The sequence below is a fragment of the Corvus brachyrhynchos genome, unplaced genomic scaffold (assembly GCF_000691975.1).
Source record: "Corvus brachyrhynchos isolate BGI_N302 unplaced genomic scaffold, ASM69197v1 scaffold142, whole genome shotgun sequence".
NCBI classification, from domain to species: Eukaryota; Metazoa; Chordata; class Aves; order Passeriformes; family Corvidae; genus Corvus; species Corvus brachyrhynchos.
In genome coordinates this window covers 4,486,998-4,506,285 of record NW_008237226.1, presented here as the reverse complement: position 1 = coordinate 4,506,285, position 19,288 = coordinate 4,486,998, and the positions used below count along the sequence as shown (strand labels likewise).

Sequence of the window (19,288 nt, the reverse complement as noted above, 5' to 3'; positions counted from 1 at the left end):
TTCCAAGTGACTCCCCACGCCCAAACTCTCACAAGGTCTCATTTTAACAGAGAAATTTATACTTGTGAAGAAAACAACAAAATTAACCTTAGAGGATAGTCTAGATCTATCTATATTCCCTTCCCACATTCAACACACAGACACTTGTAATAAACAGGCAAATAATCCTTTTCCACAGGAAAGGTATTGTATCATTTTCCAATTGCAGTGCAGTCAATCACTTGAAAGATTCTTTTTGTTTCATTAGATGCTTATCTGTCTAAAGTGACAAGAAGGTGTTGATTATTACCTTCTCCAGTCCCAAATCTGGCATTTTCCTCAGCAGTAGGGGAAGGGGCAGGTAGTATAGAACTGTACTTTCCCATCCATGTGCAAATGTGCTGTGTAACCACAGTTACCTAATTTTCCTGAAATATATAAGAAAATATTTTCTAAGTTCACTGCTAAGTGTCTGACAGGGATGAATGAAGGCTACTATTTGGACAAACCTGTCATAATTATTTCTAGATGCTAACGCATTCCACTAAATGTTCCTACAGTACTGCCAGTATAAACACTAATGAAATACCCAGAGCAGACATCGTTATCACTCATGTTTCACAGTGATGCCATGTGAACATGCAGGAGAGCAGACACTGCCCTCTTCCAGACCTTTCTGTCCCATCCTTTACAGGATTCCTGTGCTTTTACATCAGCTGATAAAACAACTTTTAATCATCTGTGTTGGCATATGCAGGCACACAGTACATTTTGAGCCTGCATTTTTGGCAACACATCCTAAAATTTAGCAACAGTCAAGGCTTTGATTCATAAATCGTAAGATCACAAATAACCACATAGATACTTTCAGCTTTTAATCCAGAATGTCATCTAATCTGCACATAAAACAGTTCAAAGAATATGTCTTGCCTACTTCCCTTAGCAAAACAGACAATGGCAAAATACCAAAACTGCTTAAATATTTCTGCTGCCTACCCTAGTATTTTTTGCCCTTAATTTTGGCACTGGCAGTAGCTCAATAACTCAGAATTTTATAATTTATGGAGAAATACATGACATTAAACATTAATGAAGAATAGTAAGTATATAGGGATGTTGTTTTTTTCTTCTAAATCCTGAACTAAGTAATTCTGTAAGACACATTTTGCATAGGGCAGAAAGACACTTTTTATGCCTACGTGTGTTTATGCATAAGATAAGTATGCATAAGTGTACATGTTTTCATCATGTATTCTACTAGTAGGCAGAATCTTGCAATGTAACAGAACAACACAAAGTTTTTCCTAAGGAAAGCCAACATAGGCACTAATTTTGAGTCACGTAAAGGACAACAGAGCAGAGAAATGGTTCAAAGAGAAGAATTTCTCTGGCAGAGAACTGACCAGACAGTAAATTAAATCTACTGATGATCTCAAAAATTCTCCAGTTATGGGTACATGTCTGAGCTTTGCCCACAGTGTTTACAGGACCTCCAATGAGCATCCTGAACTACAGCCAATATTCACTAGAAGCAACTACTGTGTAAACAGCTGTGAAAAAAATGTACAGGAAAAGCTTTGTCAAGTTTGTAGCCCACAATTGCATATAGCGGGAATCGATGGAGCCTTTGCAATACAAACTGTGCCCCAAATCTGTTCTCCACACAGAGAAAGTTTCCAGTGATAAGGGACACATGTAAGGCACGTTCTTTTAAAAACCTGACTCCCATTAAGCAACTCATTGTTCATAAAGGGAATGGTGTTTACACAGGAAAAAGTCCACTTTCAACAAATCTGAAATCCAACAGATGTTTCCTTCTATCTAAGCAAAACAAGTTTGTGAGCCATTTCTGCCCAATCAGAAAGCTTCAAAATTATTTCTGCAGGGAAAAAACCCCTCCATACTTGAAAGAATGATCATGGAAAACAAATTCAATAAAACTTTTATTTCAAAATTGCAACTATTACTAAAGTGAATTAACTTTTAAAAAGTCAGTGTTCTTTAAAGAGAATGTTTTATGATCTGGATTTGAAGAGATACAACATGACAGTTTTGGTTTGTGAAAGAGAAAGTAGGGCAGACTGTTAACTCACAAGTGCTCTGCATTGCAATTGCTCTCTTCAAATCAATTTATCCTCTCTTCTTCAGTCCTCCTGCAATACCCCTCTAGAACTCCTGGCTGCTCTTGGCTTCCTCAAATCTCATAAGACTTCTCTTCCTCTGCAAACAGCAAATAAATAACAGAAGCGGCTGAGCAGAGTATAAAAGGTGTATCTTTTAATTTTGTTTTGCAGTACACACTAATCATACAGTAAGCCTAAGCACTTTGTAGAAGCGTGTAAGACAAAGAATTTCAGGCTTTGCCAAAGTTGTGCAGTTGAGACTGTGCTGTTACACACCTGACTTTGACTTACTGTCAGGAGAAAGTTTCAGGACTTTCAGGATGTACCTGGCAGCATTGCACCACTAAGGAGCAAAGCTGCATCTGGTGACATTCTGTCGCACAACTGAATACTGCAAAGACAACATCTTCCAAGGAGTTGGTGAATTTTCTGTACCAAACAATACCTTGCTTCAGAAGATGAACTGAGATGGACCACAGGTTGCTGAGGATTTTATCAAATTCTAAACCTTTTATAAAATGTAGCTGCAGAGGTCAAATAAATTACCTTAACAGCTAGATACAAACATCAAAGCCAAAGTTAAAAAAGTCTTAAACATAAGTATGACAAGTGTAATCAGCAGATCCAACCTTCTGTGCCTCCTTTACCTCCGTGAGTCCCTTCTTCACTAGATTTCACTCTGATTATTTCTTGTCCATTTTGTGAGTATTATACAAAGTTCCCACCTCTGTAATGTTTTATGTGCAGCATGCTCAGCAATGATGTTTCTTACCCCAGCTGAACCTCTGCATGCCCTGAGAGGAATTTAAGAAGGCAGGACTGAAATCTATCAGCAATGCAATGTGCCATTATTACAACCAACACGAGTACCAGCAATGTGAAGGAGATCCACTGAGATGCAATTCAAATCTGCCTATCAGACAATTATAGCAGAAATTCGAAGTGGTCTTCTCTCTCCCCCAGTAATCTCATTTGTCCTTTAAATAGATCTTAAGCACAATCTCAAACTGTCAGCATTTCTGTAAAGAAATACCAGCTCAGACCTAATTGGATTGGTCAGACAATCACAGCTAAGCAGTTCTCTGAGATCTAACAGCTGAACAGCTATGGGACAACCTTCCACATTGTAATATGATTATATGAAAGAGGGAATATTTCCTCGGAAAGTAAGTGGTAAAAAGACATAATTTGTTGCACAGAACCCTGGGCCTTAGCAACACCATGATGTGGTGTGGCATAGCTAAGGCTGTGTGAGCTGCTGCATATGGGCAATTATCTGCAGTTAACTGTTCAAACACGTCACTTCAGGCTGCTCTGGATATAGGAAAATGGGGGTAAAAAGAATCACAGAGAATTCTGACTTGAACATTTGAAAAGAAAGCAAGTACATATTATATCACATATAAACAGAAAAGATAGCAGAATAAGTATTTTAGCTGAAAAGCAGAAATACTTCCTATTCCCCTGGACTTTTATGTCACCTATATATATATATGTACACACAAAACTTGCTCTCTGTGTCATCAGCTTTTGTTCTGTTCAGGCTTCTACGGGCTGGAATAGTGCATTTTAAAGACAATCTAGGGGATAATGGCCTAAAGGTCGCACCATCCACATCCTTTGAAATGATGTAGAGGTTACATGTTCAGGAAGTATAATAAGCCAAATCTTAAAACACTTCCAGTGCCTTCAAATTATGGTTTCTTTAATGGAGATCTGGATTATTTCATATGTGTCTGGGTCCAGAAGAAAAGTTATTACACAGATTTTATGCTGAAAACTGAAGTGATGTTAATTTCCCTAATTTTAAAATAACAGTCATACATTTTACATTTGTATTTAGAAGAATATCAACTTAAGCACTCAGCAATGTTATTTTATGTATTTGCAGAGTTGCCAGCCAGCATGACTGAGGAATATAGGTAAACTTTGCACTGAATTCCAGCCCATGCTTTGACCTGGGGCAAAAGCTAATTGAGATAATGTATTGAATCTATCACTATTAGGAGTTATATATTCTCCCACCTGTTGGCTTATCCACACCAAGGAATCCAGCCTGTCCCAGGATTTTAAACACTTTATGTGCTGGGAACTGTCCTTCTTCTTCCCACTTGTCGACAAATGGATTAATCTCCTTGTCAATGATCTAGATTTGGAAAATAAATTGTATTAGTTATTAACACAGAAATTCCACACAAAAACTTTTGACTACTTTCACCTCAAAATTGTAATTTAAGAAGTAATAGAAAAAACAACATACAGGGAAAAATTTGAAAGCCCACCAATTTTCTTACTTCCTGTTGGGATACCCTTATTCTCCACTCACCCACAACTATTACAACAAATGTAATGAGGCAAATGTAAATCATTCTTTTAGCAATTACTACTAAAACAGGTCTTCAGAACTGCTTTGAGCCTCTCCAAAGTCTATGAAAATGGCTGTTTCCCCCCCACCATTTGTTAGGTTTTTGTGTACAGTTTGTACAGAGGGCATGATCTGTAACTGCCTCCAGGAAACAGGCAACAAAGACCCTCTGTGAATCCAAACTACCGAAGAGTTAACTCTGGGCTTTCACAGGAATACAGGCAGAGTATTTTTCTACATAGCAATAGAGGCTAGAAACAGGATCAGATACCTGAAGAGAAGATAGGAAATGGCACGTGAAAATCATTTCTCTGTGGAAATAATCTACATCCTCTTTTAAACACATAATCTACATCCTCTTTTAAGACCCAGACAAGATCTTTTTGCTAATTTTGCCTCTTCTGAGAGCTATTCCCTCTTCTGTAGAGGTAGCAGCCTGCAGAGAAGCACCTGGATATACATATGAGACATGTGCCTGACACAGAGCTGTGTGCTCACCCTGTACACAAAAATGGCTGTTTCCCCCCACCATTTGTTACCTTTTTGCGTGCAGTTTGTAGAAAGTGACAGGAAGGGAAGTCTGGATTATCCTCAGAGGAACCTTGGCATAAAAGGTTGATGATCTGTCCTCAATGACCACACACAGTACCAAGAAAGGCAAGTAGAAGAGATTCATTTCCTCTCCCTTTGCCTTAAACACTCTCAAGGAAGTCAGTGCTGTTCAGGGCATTTATGTCTAGTCTGTATTTAGACTTCCCCACAAGTCTGACAAAACATGTACTGGAAAAGTTTGGTCTTCTCCCAGAATTTATAATATTCCCAAATCTAGTCCCTGCACAACTCTTGACTGTGCTACTGCTGCACACCTTCCAAAAGCCAAAGTCCTAAGCTGCCTGACTGCAGTCCTTACACTATTCAGGCTGCTGCATTCCCTTCCAGCCTTTGCAAGCAAAACACATCTGGAGTACAGCCACTACACTCAGCAACACTTTCAGGGCACAAGAGCTGGATGTTTTGCTCCACGAAGTCCCAGATTTCCATGGCCATGGGAAAGGAGCAAAGTGGGAGCCTGCAGGTGTGTTCCTGCTGCCTACCAGCTCATCATGAGGCAATGGTATGGTGCCCACCTCTGCAGCCCAAATCAGGCCTTGGAAAAGGCTGCTTCTGCCACGCAGCCAAGAGCACCACACACCTCTGTCAGCCACACAAGGCGGTCCTAACGGGAAACATCCTTCCCCCAAACTAAACCCTACCAAAACAAACACCAGTTCCCAATAGAAAGGTAATGCCTTTAACCTGTGACCATGATTTTACTACTACGCTGTTTCATGAAGAGAGAATTTGTTATTTCAAGAACTTACTCCTCTTAGTCTTCTCTTCCTGCTAAATAAACAAGTCCTGTGGTGCTAACTATGTCTTGAGCTGGAAACAGAATCCTCTCCCTCCTAGACTGCTGTGTTCTCGAGACCCTGCGGAACCTTCTTCCAAACTATCTATTTATTGCACATTCTTTGGAGAATTTCAGCCCATATATGGCTGCTTTCTGCCTTCCAGTTGGCCACAGAAATAAGCATACTTGATTGCTGGTAACAGAAAAATCACTTTTTCACTCCTCTCACCAAATTCTGAGAAATTCACATACTGAGCGTTCAACTCATTCAGTAATTATTGTCTCTCTCCCTCTCTTATATTGATTAACATAAGGCCTAAGGATCAATAGCAAAAAAATACTCAGCAGAACCCTATCTAGTAGAGCTCACGTTTCTCTTCTATATTGCCATATCCTATGTGCTCAGATCCTAAGATGCTGACCCTGAGTGTTGAAGGTGGTGAAACACCTTTTTGGCTGTAACAGCTTCTGGCAATGCTCATTGGATAACACCCAGGGGAATGCCTGGAAGAGCACACAAAAAGTTATTCCAGTGTTTTGATGGATCTTGGCAAAAACGTGGTGAATATACTAACAGAGTTTTGTGGTTTTGTGATTGTTGTAGCTTGTACTGGGCCAAGTGTTTCGTAGCCTACATACAAAGCTACCTTTGAAGTTAAGCAGATTCTGAATGACTAAGCCATGATTTCTGCAAAACCTGTTTTCTCCTGTGCCTTTGAGTAAAACTCAAATTGCTTAACAGATTGGACTTATTACCAGGTGAGGTTTGCCATGTTGAGTGAAAAAAGATCTGCCTTGCATGACACAACAAAAAAACCCCAAAGACAATCTGACTGCACAAACCATAAATTTTGTATGGCTCTAAACTCAATTAAAAAAAATTATACTGCAGTCCAGATACTGATAGCCACAGTTTCTTCTTAGCTATTGGACCATTCACTGTGTTTTTGCAAAGATTTAAGTCCTGTCAAAAGCTTTTACGCTTCAGTCACAAATTGCTTGCAAAAAATCACACGTGATTTTATAATCATAAGGGGATTGGGGGAACACCTTCCCTTGTACTGACACAAACTTAAGCCAAATTGCTGGATAACTGCATTACTGCTCAACTGGCTGGCGCTTCAGCACTGATTACTGGGTATTTTCATCCCTTCCTAGAAAAGCTAACTGAAACAAGGAGAGGTAATTTTAAAGGTCAAGCCAGCAATGACTGAATGATCACAAAGTTTAACATTTGCTTAAAACCTTGCTGAAGACAGGTCCAATAATGCTTTGTACCTAATCATTTGATTTATCCCTTCCCTTGGTTTTAGCAACTTCCTCACATCTGTGCCACCAGTGAACTATTTTACACTTGAACTGCAGACACGTATTATATAGCCACCTTAACTTAAACCCTAAGGTTTCCATGCAGTGCTTGGTAAGTATACAGAAGCAAGCTTTCAGCAGTATGTGAGCAGCTGGTCTGCTTATTTATATATGCTTTATCGTGAGAAACATGGAAGTCATGGGTGCCAGCATTTAGACTTGCACCACTAGGATACCAACGATCACAAGATCTAAAACTTCTATGAGTAGAAATATTTAGCACTGCCTATTACAGATACAATCTGATAGATATTCCCAGCCACAAAGGAAATCTTTCCACCTGATCTAGCTTGCCAAATCTCAGTGGCATTTGGGATGTAAAGTTGATCAAGGAGCCATATAACTTTCCCACCTGCTGAAGTACCAGTAAACCACAACAGAAACTGTTATTTTCCTGACAGCAAGGGGACAGTAAGTCTCATGTATGGGACTGGTTTTTATGTCAGGCTACTTCATCTGAACACTGAAGATGCAAATATGAAGGACTAGGCTCTGGAGGCAGCCTTGGTTTAGCCTGCATCCCAGCAAGAGTTCAGGCTGCTCTCTGGGGAGCCTCCAAAAGAATGGCCTCAGGGCTGTTATCAGCTGGGAATTATAAAAACCACTGTGGACACTTGCCCAGTCGGAAATGGATCAAGCCAACAAACTCACTTCATGCTGAATGATGGTAAGAAAAATAAGTGTTTTCATTAGAAATTATCTGGGCAAAGTTTTGTGAAAACAGCACCTGTAGCTCCCTGCCCAGGACTGGGGAAATACTATGGCAGGGTTGGAGAAGGGACAGAGACATAAATTCAGGTTTTTTAAAAATAGATAATTCTAATTTCTCTTCAGAAAAGAGCAATGAAAATACCCCCCCAAATCATTGCCACAGTTCTGACTATTTTCCACTGAAACTTAGTATGTCATTTAAATAAGAAAAGTAACAAAAATATATGATGCTGATGTTCAGTATTTTGTGCTGATACTGTACTAGCAACTACCCAGAAATATTAGCAATTGCCATTTAATTCTGCATTCTAAAACAAATGCATTCTACAACAGTAGAAACTGTAATTGAATTAATTTGGGTACTGAGAGTATGTACAGATGTCCCTTACAGCAATTAAAGATTAGTTTTCATTATCCACCAGCATGTTTACCTTCTATCCTGCAATTCAGACACTAAAGGCCATACTACTTCTATACACACCTCTTCTAAGCACCCCTTGTAAGACTGTACAGTGGTAGGATATTTCAGCACACTATTAGCAAGATGATGAATTTTGAAACAATAAACTGAATTCTTAAAAAAATGACAAGTCTTTACTAAAGCTTCCTGTGAGTTATACCTCAGCTGAGATTAGACTAATTTACTAGAGAAGCAAGAGAAAATGTCTGAGAAAAAGGTATTTTGTATTAAGAAGATTAAAGGCAGTCTGTGGGGCCAGGGTTAGGTTAGATGTTAGGAAGAAATTCTTTACTCAGACGGTGGTAAAACACTGGAACAGGCTGCCCAGGGAAGTTGTGGATGCCTCATCCCTGGAAGTGTTCAAGGTCGGGTTGGATGGGGCCTTGAGCAACCTGATCTAGTGACCAGCATCCCTGCCCATGGCAGAGGGGCTGGAAACACATGATCTTTAAGGTCCTATCCAACCCAAACCATTCTATGATTGTATGATTTTATGACATAACTGTTCCATATTATATTAGGACCAGCATGTTTTTTCCCTTTAAATCAAGTTACAGCAATTGAACTTAACTCTATTAATATAATAACCAGAGATGACAGTTAATAGGATCTTTAATGTAAAAAGCAAATAAATAAACAACAAACCACTAATGACAGTTCTTGAGTGGTTACACCTAGACATTAGCACAACAATGACTTGAATAGGAGGTAACAGACCAGAGATTCCTTTGCTTTCCGTATCAGCGATAAAGAAAGAAAATTATTAACAGCCTTCAAAACAACATTTCTCCTTTAGTTTTAATCAAAACCACAAGCAGCAATGACTGCACATGAGACAACTCAGCATTGGAGCAACACTGTGCTGAGGTCAAGGTAGCACTTTACAAAGATGCAAGGCAAAGCTGAGGTGTTCAAACCCGTGGGCCACACATGGATGCTACCGAACTTGGACACCAAAACCCACCTCAGGGGTGCAAGGCAGCCAGGACCCCACTGGCAAGCTCCTGACTGGCCACACATGCAGCCTGTGCAGGTCTTCTCAGCTGCTCCCCAAGAGGGCCTGGGGAATGTTTTCCATGAGCATATGGGGTTGAACTGAAAAAGTTCAATTTAAAAGCAGACATCCATTTCATGACCCTGTGAAAAACATGTGGCAGAAAAAAAGTCCTAAGTCCAAAGAGCAGCAGCCCACTTCCCACATGTTGATCTCCACCTGGGTCCCCCCAAGGCATGCATCCCAAGCACACCTGAATGAGTTTCTCAGAGTATATTACTCATTTCTTCTCACTCCTGGGCTTGGAGGTCATGGCCCTCCTTGACTCCCTCAAGACTCTTCCAAAGCCATCGGGAAAGGGCAAAGGGAAGGAGACTGAAGTGTGGAAACACACTCGGGACAGAACTAGGGAGAATACAGTTGCATGAGAGAAGCAGGTCAGCTCCTTGTAGCTGCTACCTACTAGAGAGTCTGTGGAGAGACTGAGCTTCTGCCACGGCAGCTCACTGATGAGAATGTCTATGACACATAGTAGGCAAAACCATGTCCTGCTGTCCCCTCCGACACCTGTGGAGTCCCTCTAGCACTGGCAGGAGGGATGGCAGTTAGTTGCTTCTGTGCTTCCAGTCCCCACAACACATGCTAGGAGCAGAAGCCAGGAGCTGATCGTGTGCCTGGATCACCCAGCATGGTGGTGGCGAGCCTGGACCTGACACAGTCAGTGAGTGCCCCAACAGAAGAGACAATCATTCAGTCTGAGATGACATTGGGTGCAGAAGCAGAGGGAGTATGTGACTTAAAAGACCACAACAGGCTAAAAATAACACCATTAAACAAATATGATTTAACCACACAGCAGCCAGAAAATGTTCCCTGCAGTGTTAACGTTGCCTGCTCATACAAAGTTATTAAGTGCACTTTCTACTGGCAAGCGAAATCCAGTATTATGAGTTTGCCTGTGGTCTGCAGTAATCCAGAGAGCAAAGTTACAGCCTAGTGCTTCCTCTTTCAGGATGCATCACCAGCACAGGGCAAAGGTCTTCAGGAAGTTTTGCAGGACTGTTTTCTGGGGATTGTTTTTTTGTGGGTGGGTTTTTTGGGGTTGTTTGCATTTTTTTGGGGTTGGTTTGGGTTTTTTTTTTTAATACTAATTGAAACAAGTGGGATAGTCCTCACTCCTCTCATAAAAATATACATTATTATTAGTTAGGAGCTCACCTAGGAGATCTATGTAAAATATGACTCACTTCTATGCAAGTGGTCCTGTCAAGGTGGTGAATGTCCCAGATGCCGCCAAAACACTTCCGTGCTTTACAGACAAGTCTCCTCTTTCCCACAACATAGAAGATTTGGCATTTGGATACAATACGCGCCTCTTACTCAATATTGCCAGTTGGCTACCCAGCCAAATATATGATGTGACACACCTGGGCAAAAGATTGTCTACAAGAGTTGTCCATGAAGAATTTGCCCTGTTTGCATATGGGATTTGAGGCTGGGCCTCAATGAAGATATGGAAACTTCCATACTCTGAGCTGTCGTTAGACTGTGTCTGGAAACAAGCCAAGATAACATTTTCCACAATGATATGGGGTTGAACTGAAAAAGTTCAGTTTAAAAGTAGACCTTCATTTCATGACCCTGTGAAAAATATGCGGCAGAAAAAAAGTCCTAGAAGCAGAATACCCTGATAATTAAAATAAAGAACAAAAATGAAGTAATTGTGACTTAAGATTTTTAAACATTTGATCTCCCCAACCACCACACACGCATTTCATATGCAGAAGTCAACTACTCTACATGGTGCTTGCAGGACAAGATGTAGCCCACACAGAGAAAAAAACCTACTGGATGAAAAGAACACTTCAAGCCAGCCGGAATTTATCACTGAGAAGAAAAAAGAAAGTGGGTTTCTGCAATACTATTGCACATAGCTGTGGCCAGAGCTGAGCTTCCAGAGAAGCTTCCAATGGATTTTAAACCTATATTCAGGAGGCTTATATAAGGAAAAACCCCAGAAAATTTTCCTAATAGCTGGAAAATATAAGGCTGCAATGGGAAGTATATGTAATTAAAACTGATTAATTAGAGCACCACAATTCCTTTTTGTACCTTCAATTAAGCTGTGCCATAGGCAACAAAATAATCTGCAATCTGCTACTGCACTGGGTACCAAAGACTGCAGTGATCACCAAATACAAGAACAAACTGCTACTAAATGAAATTTTCCCCCTCTCAGAGGACAAAAATAGTGGAGGAACCCCTCTCTAATGTAAGAGTTGGCAGCTTCTCATTGTGTAATAAAACATACCTGTACTCATCTATTTTTACAAGACCCGATTTTCCACAGAAAAAAGCATGCACTTACTTCATAAGTATTCTGCCATTTTGCCTGATCTATTCATTTCTCAGTATCTAGACACACTTCTGTTTCAATCATCGTGTTTCTTCCTTTTCACTGCAACTCAATTCCTTGCAACACACCTAATAGATAAAGCAAAGCTGATTACTGGTTCAGAAATTTGAATACTGATTATCTTTTGGTCCCATACATCTCGCTACAGTTGTTACTTCAGGAAACCAAAAAATCCAAACCCTGAATGAACCACAAAGTTTTTGCCAACATTTACTGAAAGCTTCAAATATTACAAGTCTGCCAGTGAGTGTAGAAGCATGTTCTGCCCTCCACCCCATGCAGCTGCCAGCACATCTGGGAGCCCCACTGCTGAAGCAGAGAGGGCACACATCATCACCATATTAAGAAAACGAAAGGTTCAGGCCACCACCCTGGAGTTGAGCCCTGCTCAACCATTTCCTGAGGAATGAGATGGCTAGAAGGCAGCTCCAGCTGGGGAGGAACACACATGATCCCAGCCAACACCTTCTCCCTCCCTATGTCATTTTTCCAAAGACAGTTGCAAAGACAAATCCTTCCTGTGCAAACCTGAGTGTCTTGGCAGTCCCTGCACATTCACAACTGGAACCCCTTCAACTGCCCTATCCAAGAGTATGGCAGAAAAGAGAGGATCCTAAAATCTGTGAAAAAGCGAGTGCTGAGGGCACAGCTATTCCTAGGATCTGAGGGCAGATGCTTTTAAACCAGGGTAGTCCTACAAGATCAAAAATGGGTGCTGTGCCAATCTAGGCACTGACCTTGGACAAGCCTTTTGGATGACTGGGAGATCTGGCTACTGGCATTGAGTTATGAACGTTATCCAGGCTACTTGTATTGAGTTATGAAAGAGATACAGAACTGAGCAAGTGACCATCTTTTTTTGCTCCTTCGAGTCATACTTTCCAAAACAGAGATGCTGAGTTGAGATATAGTGTAATGTCCACTGGAGGCTGGGATGTTGGGGTTTGGGTCCTCCTTCTGACTCTGGGTTGCATCCCTGCAGGAACAAAACAATTTATCTCACTGCAGCCTACACCATCACATCTGAACAGCCATGCAAAACCAGTATCAACCCCAGTGTTTACTCAGTCATAAACTGCTTATTAAGACACAATTTTAGTTGTCAGAAGTGTGTAACTGTATTACCTAATCAAACGTGGCAATGATAAAGCAATATAATAGCTAGACCTGAGATGCAAAAATATCCACTAGGCACAGTTCTACTAAAAACTGTTCACTGAAAAGTCTAACTAGATACAGCGGAAATTTGTTCTAATGTTAATATGGGGCAGGCAAAAAATCCAGTGTTAGGACACAAGAAGTGCAATCTCAGATGTACACACTACTCTGACACCAAATAACAAATATGAGCACTGATTACAAAATTGCCTTTATTGCACTTTTGCTACACAATTGAGCATTTGTACAGAAAGTGACTTTTTTTCCTATTATGAGAAAAAGCTTTTTAGAGAGGTTGGTTGAATAAGCTAAAGCTCTTTTTTTTTTTTCTCTCCTGTTCACCTACACTGATTCAAAAGCACTTCTTGGTAGGGCACTAGTAGGTGTACTGGATGGTCTCTCATATTACAGTGGTATATCCCAGCTGCCTCTTCCAATAACAACAAAATTCAATCATGAAGATTTCCTCTCTGATAAATTGCTACCAAAAATTCTTGGCACCAGCAAGGGAGTTAGACCCTAAAGGTTTGTGTGATGTTTCTGTAAGGCACAAGATGACAAAGGCTACTGCAATACCCCAGAACCTGGGAATACACTTTGCTTCCCTTAGACAGAAGGGCAGCCAGTACAGAATCTGTGAGCCTTACCAGTGCCACATCTGTTTTCTTCATGAAGCTTTTAACTCAGGTGCATGATAAATTAGGTTTTTAAATGACAGGTGCAAGTCATGTATTTTTTAGATTCAGCTGTGTGTTTTCTCTCTTCCAACTTAGTGAGAAACTAACGTTTAAGTGATTTTTTTGTAACACCAGCAAGTTACTACTTTGCTGTTCTATAAGAGGGCTTTATGTTTTCTTACAAAGATAAATAAACCAACTCCATCCAAGGTGCTCCAATGCTAATAGTGGTCACCCTTCAGTATTTTGCAGGTAGTCAGAAAGAGTTTTTTTGATGGAAAATTTATAGAAATTTTACCAGAAAGTTAAAGAAAGTGTCAAGATTAAATTCAGATCCTGCATGCTCTAATATGAAGAGACATTAACGCTCGCAAAAATACATATATTATTAAACAGAAACTCATGACATACAAGCCAAGAGTAGCAAATAAAGTAGCATTGTCTTTTGGGGAGTCTCATTGTCACAGGGGAAATTTTCATCCTACAGACACACAACACAGTGTAACTACACCCAGTCACCACTGGGCATAAAATTAAATGTCACTGATGTTACAGGCAACTCTAGCAAAATATATGTCAAATTTCCCCATTTCCCAAAGTTTCTTACTACTAACGCCAGAGAAAAAAATAGCAGATATACGTTCTGTACGTATATGAATACTGTTAACATACACACACAGAATAAATTTAATCTCTTTCCTTCAAATCAGTTATACTAATTACTGAAGCAAGCTGTAGGATATCAGTGTACTGCAAGCATTGTTCAACAAGTTAAGCAAAAGCTACGTTTTCAATCTCCAAGAGGAAGGGTGGTGACCTATAAAGTTGTAAAGGAAACCACTCACAGGATTATTTCAATACCTGTGCTAAAAACAGCCCCCTAGAATTATAAGAGTCTCTTCCTCATCCTGCTCAGAACAATTGGGAAATTATAGATCATTTAAAGAACAATAACTTAACATACTAAAAAATAAAAATTATGGAAACAAACAAAAAAACCAACCAACCAGTTCTCACTCATGGAATTGCACTGCTCATTTCTCTGATTTCTCTGGTACTTGCGTCTGGATTTAGCTACTGGAAAGGGTGCCCCAGAATACATAACATGTATACTTAAAATGTGTTGCAGGTACTGAATGGTCATTCTCTCCCAACGACTTTGGGATTTATCCTAAAGTCATTGTCACAGGCTTAACTTAAGCCAAAACAAACACTGATTGCTAGAAGCTTTGTGTGAACAACATCAGACTGGATTTGACATAAATAGTGATTTTTCTTTTTTTCCAGTATGAAATCAGATCAAATCTAAAGTAAGTGTTACATAAGCATTTTTTTAAAATACAGGACAACGAAGAAGCAGCTTTATACTGTCTACTGTGATTTATTCTACAATATATTCATCACAGGGCTGCAAAAAATGTAGCATCACATTCCCTCTTAGCCCGTGATATAATTATCTGCACTGAATCCAGCAAGATAGAGCATATTGTTATCTGCACTTCAGTAGGCATGGGGGACATAAAAACAAGGGAGGGGAAAGTTTTTGCACAAAAAAGCATTGTGTCACACAGCTGAGCAGCAAACACTGCACTAGCAGACACTAATACAGCTACTTCCCCTGGCATCAATAAATACACAGCTGCAAATACTCGAGATACAAAACAATGTGAAGCTTAATCTATACATGACAAAGAAGCGGAACTTACAAAATCTTCCAGATCACTGCCTTCACAAGGTCTGGCCTTTTCCTCTGTATTTCAGGACACCAATTTTTTTATTATTATTTTTATTTTTTATTGATTTTATTAATACAGCTGTTGTCCCTGGGCAGGTAATGAAAAGCAGTGTGCCAGGGAACAAGTTCATTGGGCAGATATCTCTGTAGATACACAGAAATATGAAGGCTCTCTCTAGACAGAATCAGCACAAATTTGATGCAATGGTATTAGCTACGAAATTCTACACTATTAGTCCAGGTGAGAGAGGAGGCTTCATTTCCAGCTTTTTCTACTGGTTCTTTCTGTAGCATCTTATTTCTGCTTCGCAAAGAGTCCAGGAATTTAGACTAACGAAACTAACTTACTAAGAAAGTGACAGGTCATGCACCTCTTTCCATTCTTGCTCAGGTTTCTTTTTTGTAAGACAGAAGATGCATGCACTTCTCCCAAAGCTCAGTGATACCAGATCTCAGTGATAGAAAACCTGACTAATTACACTGGGTTTGGGATATTTTAACACTGGTAGTGTGACAGTTAATGCTTGAAAAAACAAACCTGAGGTAAACATCACATGACTCAGAAGTAACTCCACTATCTTTTGTCCACAGTGAACTGGAGAAGAGGTGAAATTTGGAAAAAAATAAGTTTTTCCAGGGAAATATAAGATTCTGCAAGTAATTTTTAAAAGCATCCACGAAAGATAGGACAGCATCACTCCAAACTCATGTAAAAAAGTCAGTATCTGGCAATGCAGAGCATACTGTTTAAAAAAAAAAACTACAGCAGAGCACTGCATGACCAGCTAGAACTTGGAAACTTGCCTACAGGTCAATCTGAGATGTCCTTACATTCCCTATCGCCTTCTTCTGAACCCACTGTATGTTTGTTCTTACTTGGTGGCCACAATAATCCTGTTTGGCCCTTACAGCAGGTACTGAACTCCAGCGCTTTTCTCAGTGGTTCATAGGTTAAAGGTGGACGTCTCTTTCCCACCGCTGCTCGGCCCCGCAGCGGGCACCACACCAGGGCTCCCTACAGCCAAACCGGCTGATTCTCTGGCTTTGGCATGTGCTCTTAACAGTACCACGGCGTCCTACAGGTGACATTGACCTCGCTGACGGGAATACACAGAGTTCGCCGGCCCTACTGTCACTTACAGGTTGCCATTTGGCATTCAATTTACACGCTACGTTAGCAGAAGCGTTTCCTTTTGATTGATGATTTAGTTTCGCAGGAGCCTCCCATTATGTGTCCATCCGTGCGCCTGGAGAACGGGCGCAGTGCCCGGGGGCTCTGCTCTGCAGGACCGAGCCCCCGCTCCGCCCGGGGCAGCACACGCAGGGCAGGGCTCTGCCACCCCGCGCGTCACAGGCAGGGAACACACGGTTCCATTTCTGGCCTTGGCAGAGGGAAGTTTACTTATTTAACCCCCCCCGGAGCCGTTCCGTCGGCTCGCTGCCCTTGCCCTGGCTCGCTCCCCGCACGGGGCGGCGCGGCCGGGTGTCCCACGGTCCCGCCGCTCCCTGTTCCCTCTCGGTACCTTCCTGAGGGCCTCCCGCAGGTCGCGGTGCTGCGGAGTGCCCCCGGCGTCCCGCGGCCCTGAGCTGCGGCCGCGCAGCGCCGAGCCCAGGCGCGCCCAGCGCCCGCCGCCCCGCAGCGCCATGGTCGCCGCTGCTCCTGCTCCCGAGCAAAGGCCGGGGCAGGCCCTGCCCCGCCCCGTCCCGTCTCGTCCCTCCTCCCGCTACTCTCGCCCCTGCAGCAAGTCACGGCAGCTCTCGGGGTACGGGGAGGGTTTCTTTAATGCCAACGACCAGCCATGAAGCGACCGACAAGCGGGTGGCGAGAGGGCCCCGCGCAGCGACAGGGGCCGGCCACGCCGGGGAGGGGGACACAGCCGGCCCTGCCCAGCGGCCGGCGCGGGGCTCGGCAGCTTTCGCGCGGGTTTCTGTATTTTTGTAAGGAGAAATAGAAAATAAAAAGAAATCCGCTCCTGTGCTCGTTCGACACGGACCGGCGGCGGGGGGGACACGCTAGTGACGCCCTAGGGGTACAGGAGGAATGTCTGCTCCGGGGGCAGGCGCCGGGGCCCTTCTCCTAAGCGATGACACAGCCTCCCTTCTCCTTGAAGGGGTTCTTGTCCTCGGGAACCCCCTTCACCAGCGGGTCCTCGCCCGACCGCTCCTCGATGTAGTTCTTGATCTCTTCGGAGCACTTGGACACCTCGAGGGAAAGGACAGAGAAGTGGTTGCGTTACGGCCGTGGGGAATGTACATCAGAGGAGGAAACCCGTGAATTTACATTCTCTCTCATTCGCCTCTCCGCCAAGCATAAAATATCTGGCCACAGCACTAAGCACATGCAGACTCAGCTTCCTTCCTCTCTTTTCACATCCCAATACGCACAGAACATGTTCGTATCTCTGAGAATGTAAACGCCACTCCGAACAGCAGTTCCTGCTGCATAGTTAAACGTATGTTCTTCATAATTACCAATCTAGTTTTATTAAGCTGTGGATCACGCTCTCCCTCAGCAGCAGCGTGACTTATGGTGAATAGTTTCAAGGTCAGTAACTTTGAATTCAAAGTGTTTATGACTTTATGTGTTTTTCACAAAACATTCAACAATGATTTTTCAGTGGTAATGCAAATTCTTACTTTGCAGTTCTGGTATAGCAATGATGCACCTTGAATAAGAGCCTAACTAGGAAAGACAATTTGTTTGCTTGTTACCAGGGGTTATTTCAAGCTATGGTTAATAGAAGAGCCTATTGTGTTATGAGAGACCATAACACTTCCCATGGCATTCAAAGGAAACTAGCACTGATGTAGGTAAGCCTGCACAGAACCCACCTATGGAGAAGAGGTGTGTTTAGTTTCTGTTCACTGACACAGGAGCACATGCAGCGCACGCGGTAAAGGGTGTCTGTGGAGTCTGAGAGTGCACAAGTGAATGTCTGGGGCTCCTGAGGCTCCTTGTGCACACACATCTCTTGCTCCGTGTCAGCAGAAACTGTCCTTTGATGCTCGAATACCTGACATACTGGAAGATACCCTCCTGCTCTGTTCCTACCTCCTCCCTTCTTACCCGCAGTCCCTGCAGCAGCACAGCTGTGCAGAGTCAGCAGCAGGAACCAGCTGTTGGCCAGGCCACTAGATGATTAGTATATCTAATTTAAGGCCCCTTGCCTCCTCTGTTAATTATACTTTATTTCAAAGGTAAAACTACAACAAAAGAACCAACAAATACCTGTTGTATCACAGACAACAGAGCATGGCCTGTGCAAAACTAGGCTTTAAGCCATCAGAAAGAACAGAGTTAATTCCCAGTTAAACAGTGCATAAAATAAGATCTAGCTGCCTTAGAGGAAATAAGAAGCTGGGCCTACAAATCCCCTTACACGTCTTGTTCTTCCGTGCATTGCAAACCTTGTTCATTCAAATTGGAGCAGCTTACACCATAGCAAAGTTGCATGCCAACGTATATGAAGGATCAGGGGTTGTTTTCCTTCAGCCAGCACTGCCAGGATAATTTTCACTTATAAGAAAAAAAGCTTGCTTAAATACACATTTAGAAATTTTTATTCATTCCAAAGGACACTTCCTTTTTATTCTGTAAAGGTGCAAGTGGGGGTCAAGAAAACTTTCGCTGAAGTTTTTACTTTTGGTACCAACAGTAATATGGTTTCTGCATTTTCCTGTTTCTGTAACACCCATACAGGTCCCAGGGGACTGTGGCAATTACAACACAGATTTCATTCTCACAGTGAAGCTTCTGTTACAATGCACTGGTGAAATTGAGCATGCTGTGTGTGCTTTACTACAGGAAAATTGAAAAATATCCATTTTCCTAAAGTGATCAGGGTTTTGGTTTATTCCAAAGATGTAGACAAGTATTTAAAATTATTATTATTTTGAAAACTTTACATCTTG

The 19,288-nt window shown here is 41.8% G+C and overlaps 1 protein-coding gene across 2 annotated transcripts in view; it reads right to left on the bottom strand.

The window, feature by feature from the left end:
- The window catches only part of LOC103612359 (probable acyl-CoA dehydrogenase 6), an 81,176-nt gene extending 64,131 nt beyond the window's left edge, over positions 1 to 17,045 (bottom strand). For both annotated transcript variants that reach the window (XM_017729291.1, XM_017729292.1), the window contains exons 1-2: positions 16,900 to 17,045; positions 4,128 to 4,248 (exon numbers count right to left, since the gene is read on the bottom strand). In XM_017729291.1, the coding sequence (XP_017584780.1) occupies positions 4,128 to 4,248; positions 16,900 to 17,022 (244 nt within the window). In that variant the 5' untranslated portion in view covers positions 17,023 to 17,045. The remainder of the gene's footprint in view (positions 1 to 4,127; positions 4,249 to 16,899) is intronic.
- Between the last annotated feature and the right edge of the window lie 2,243 nt (positions 17,046 to 19,288).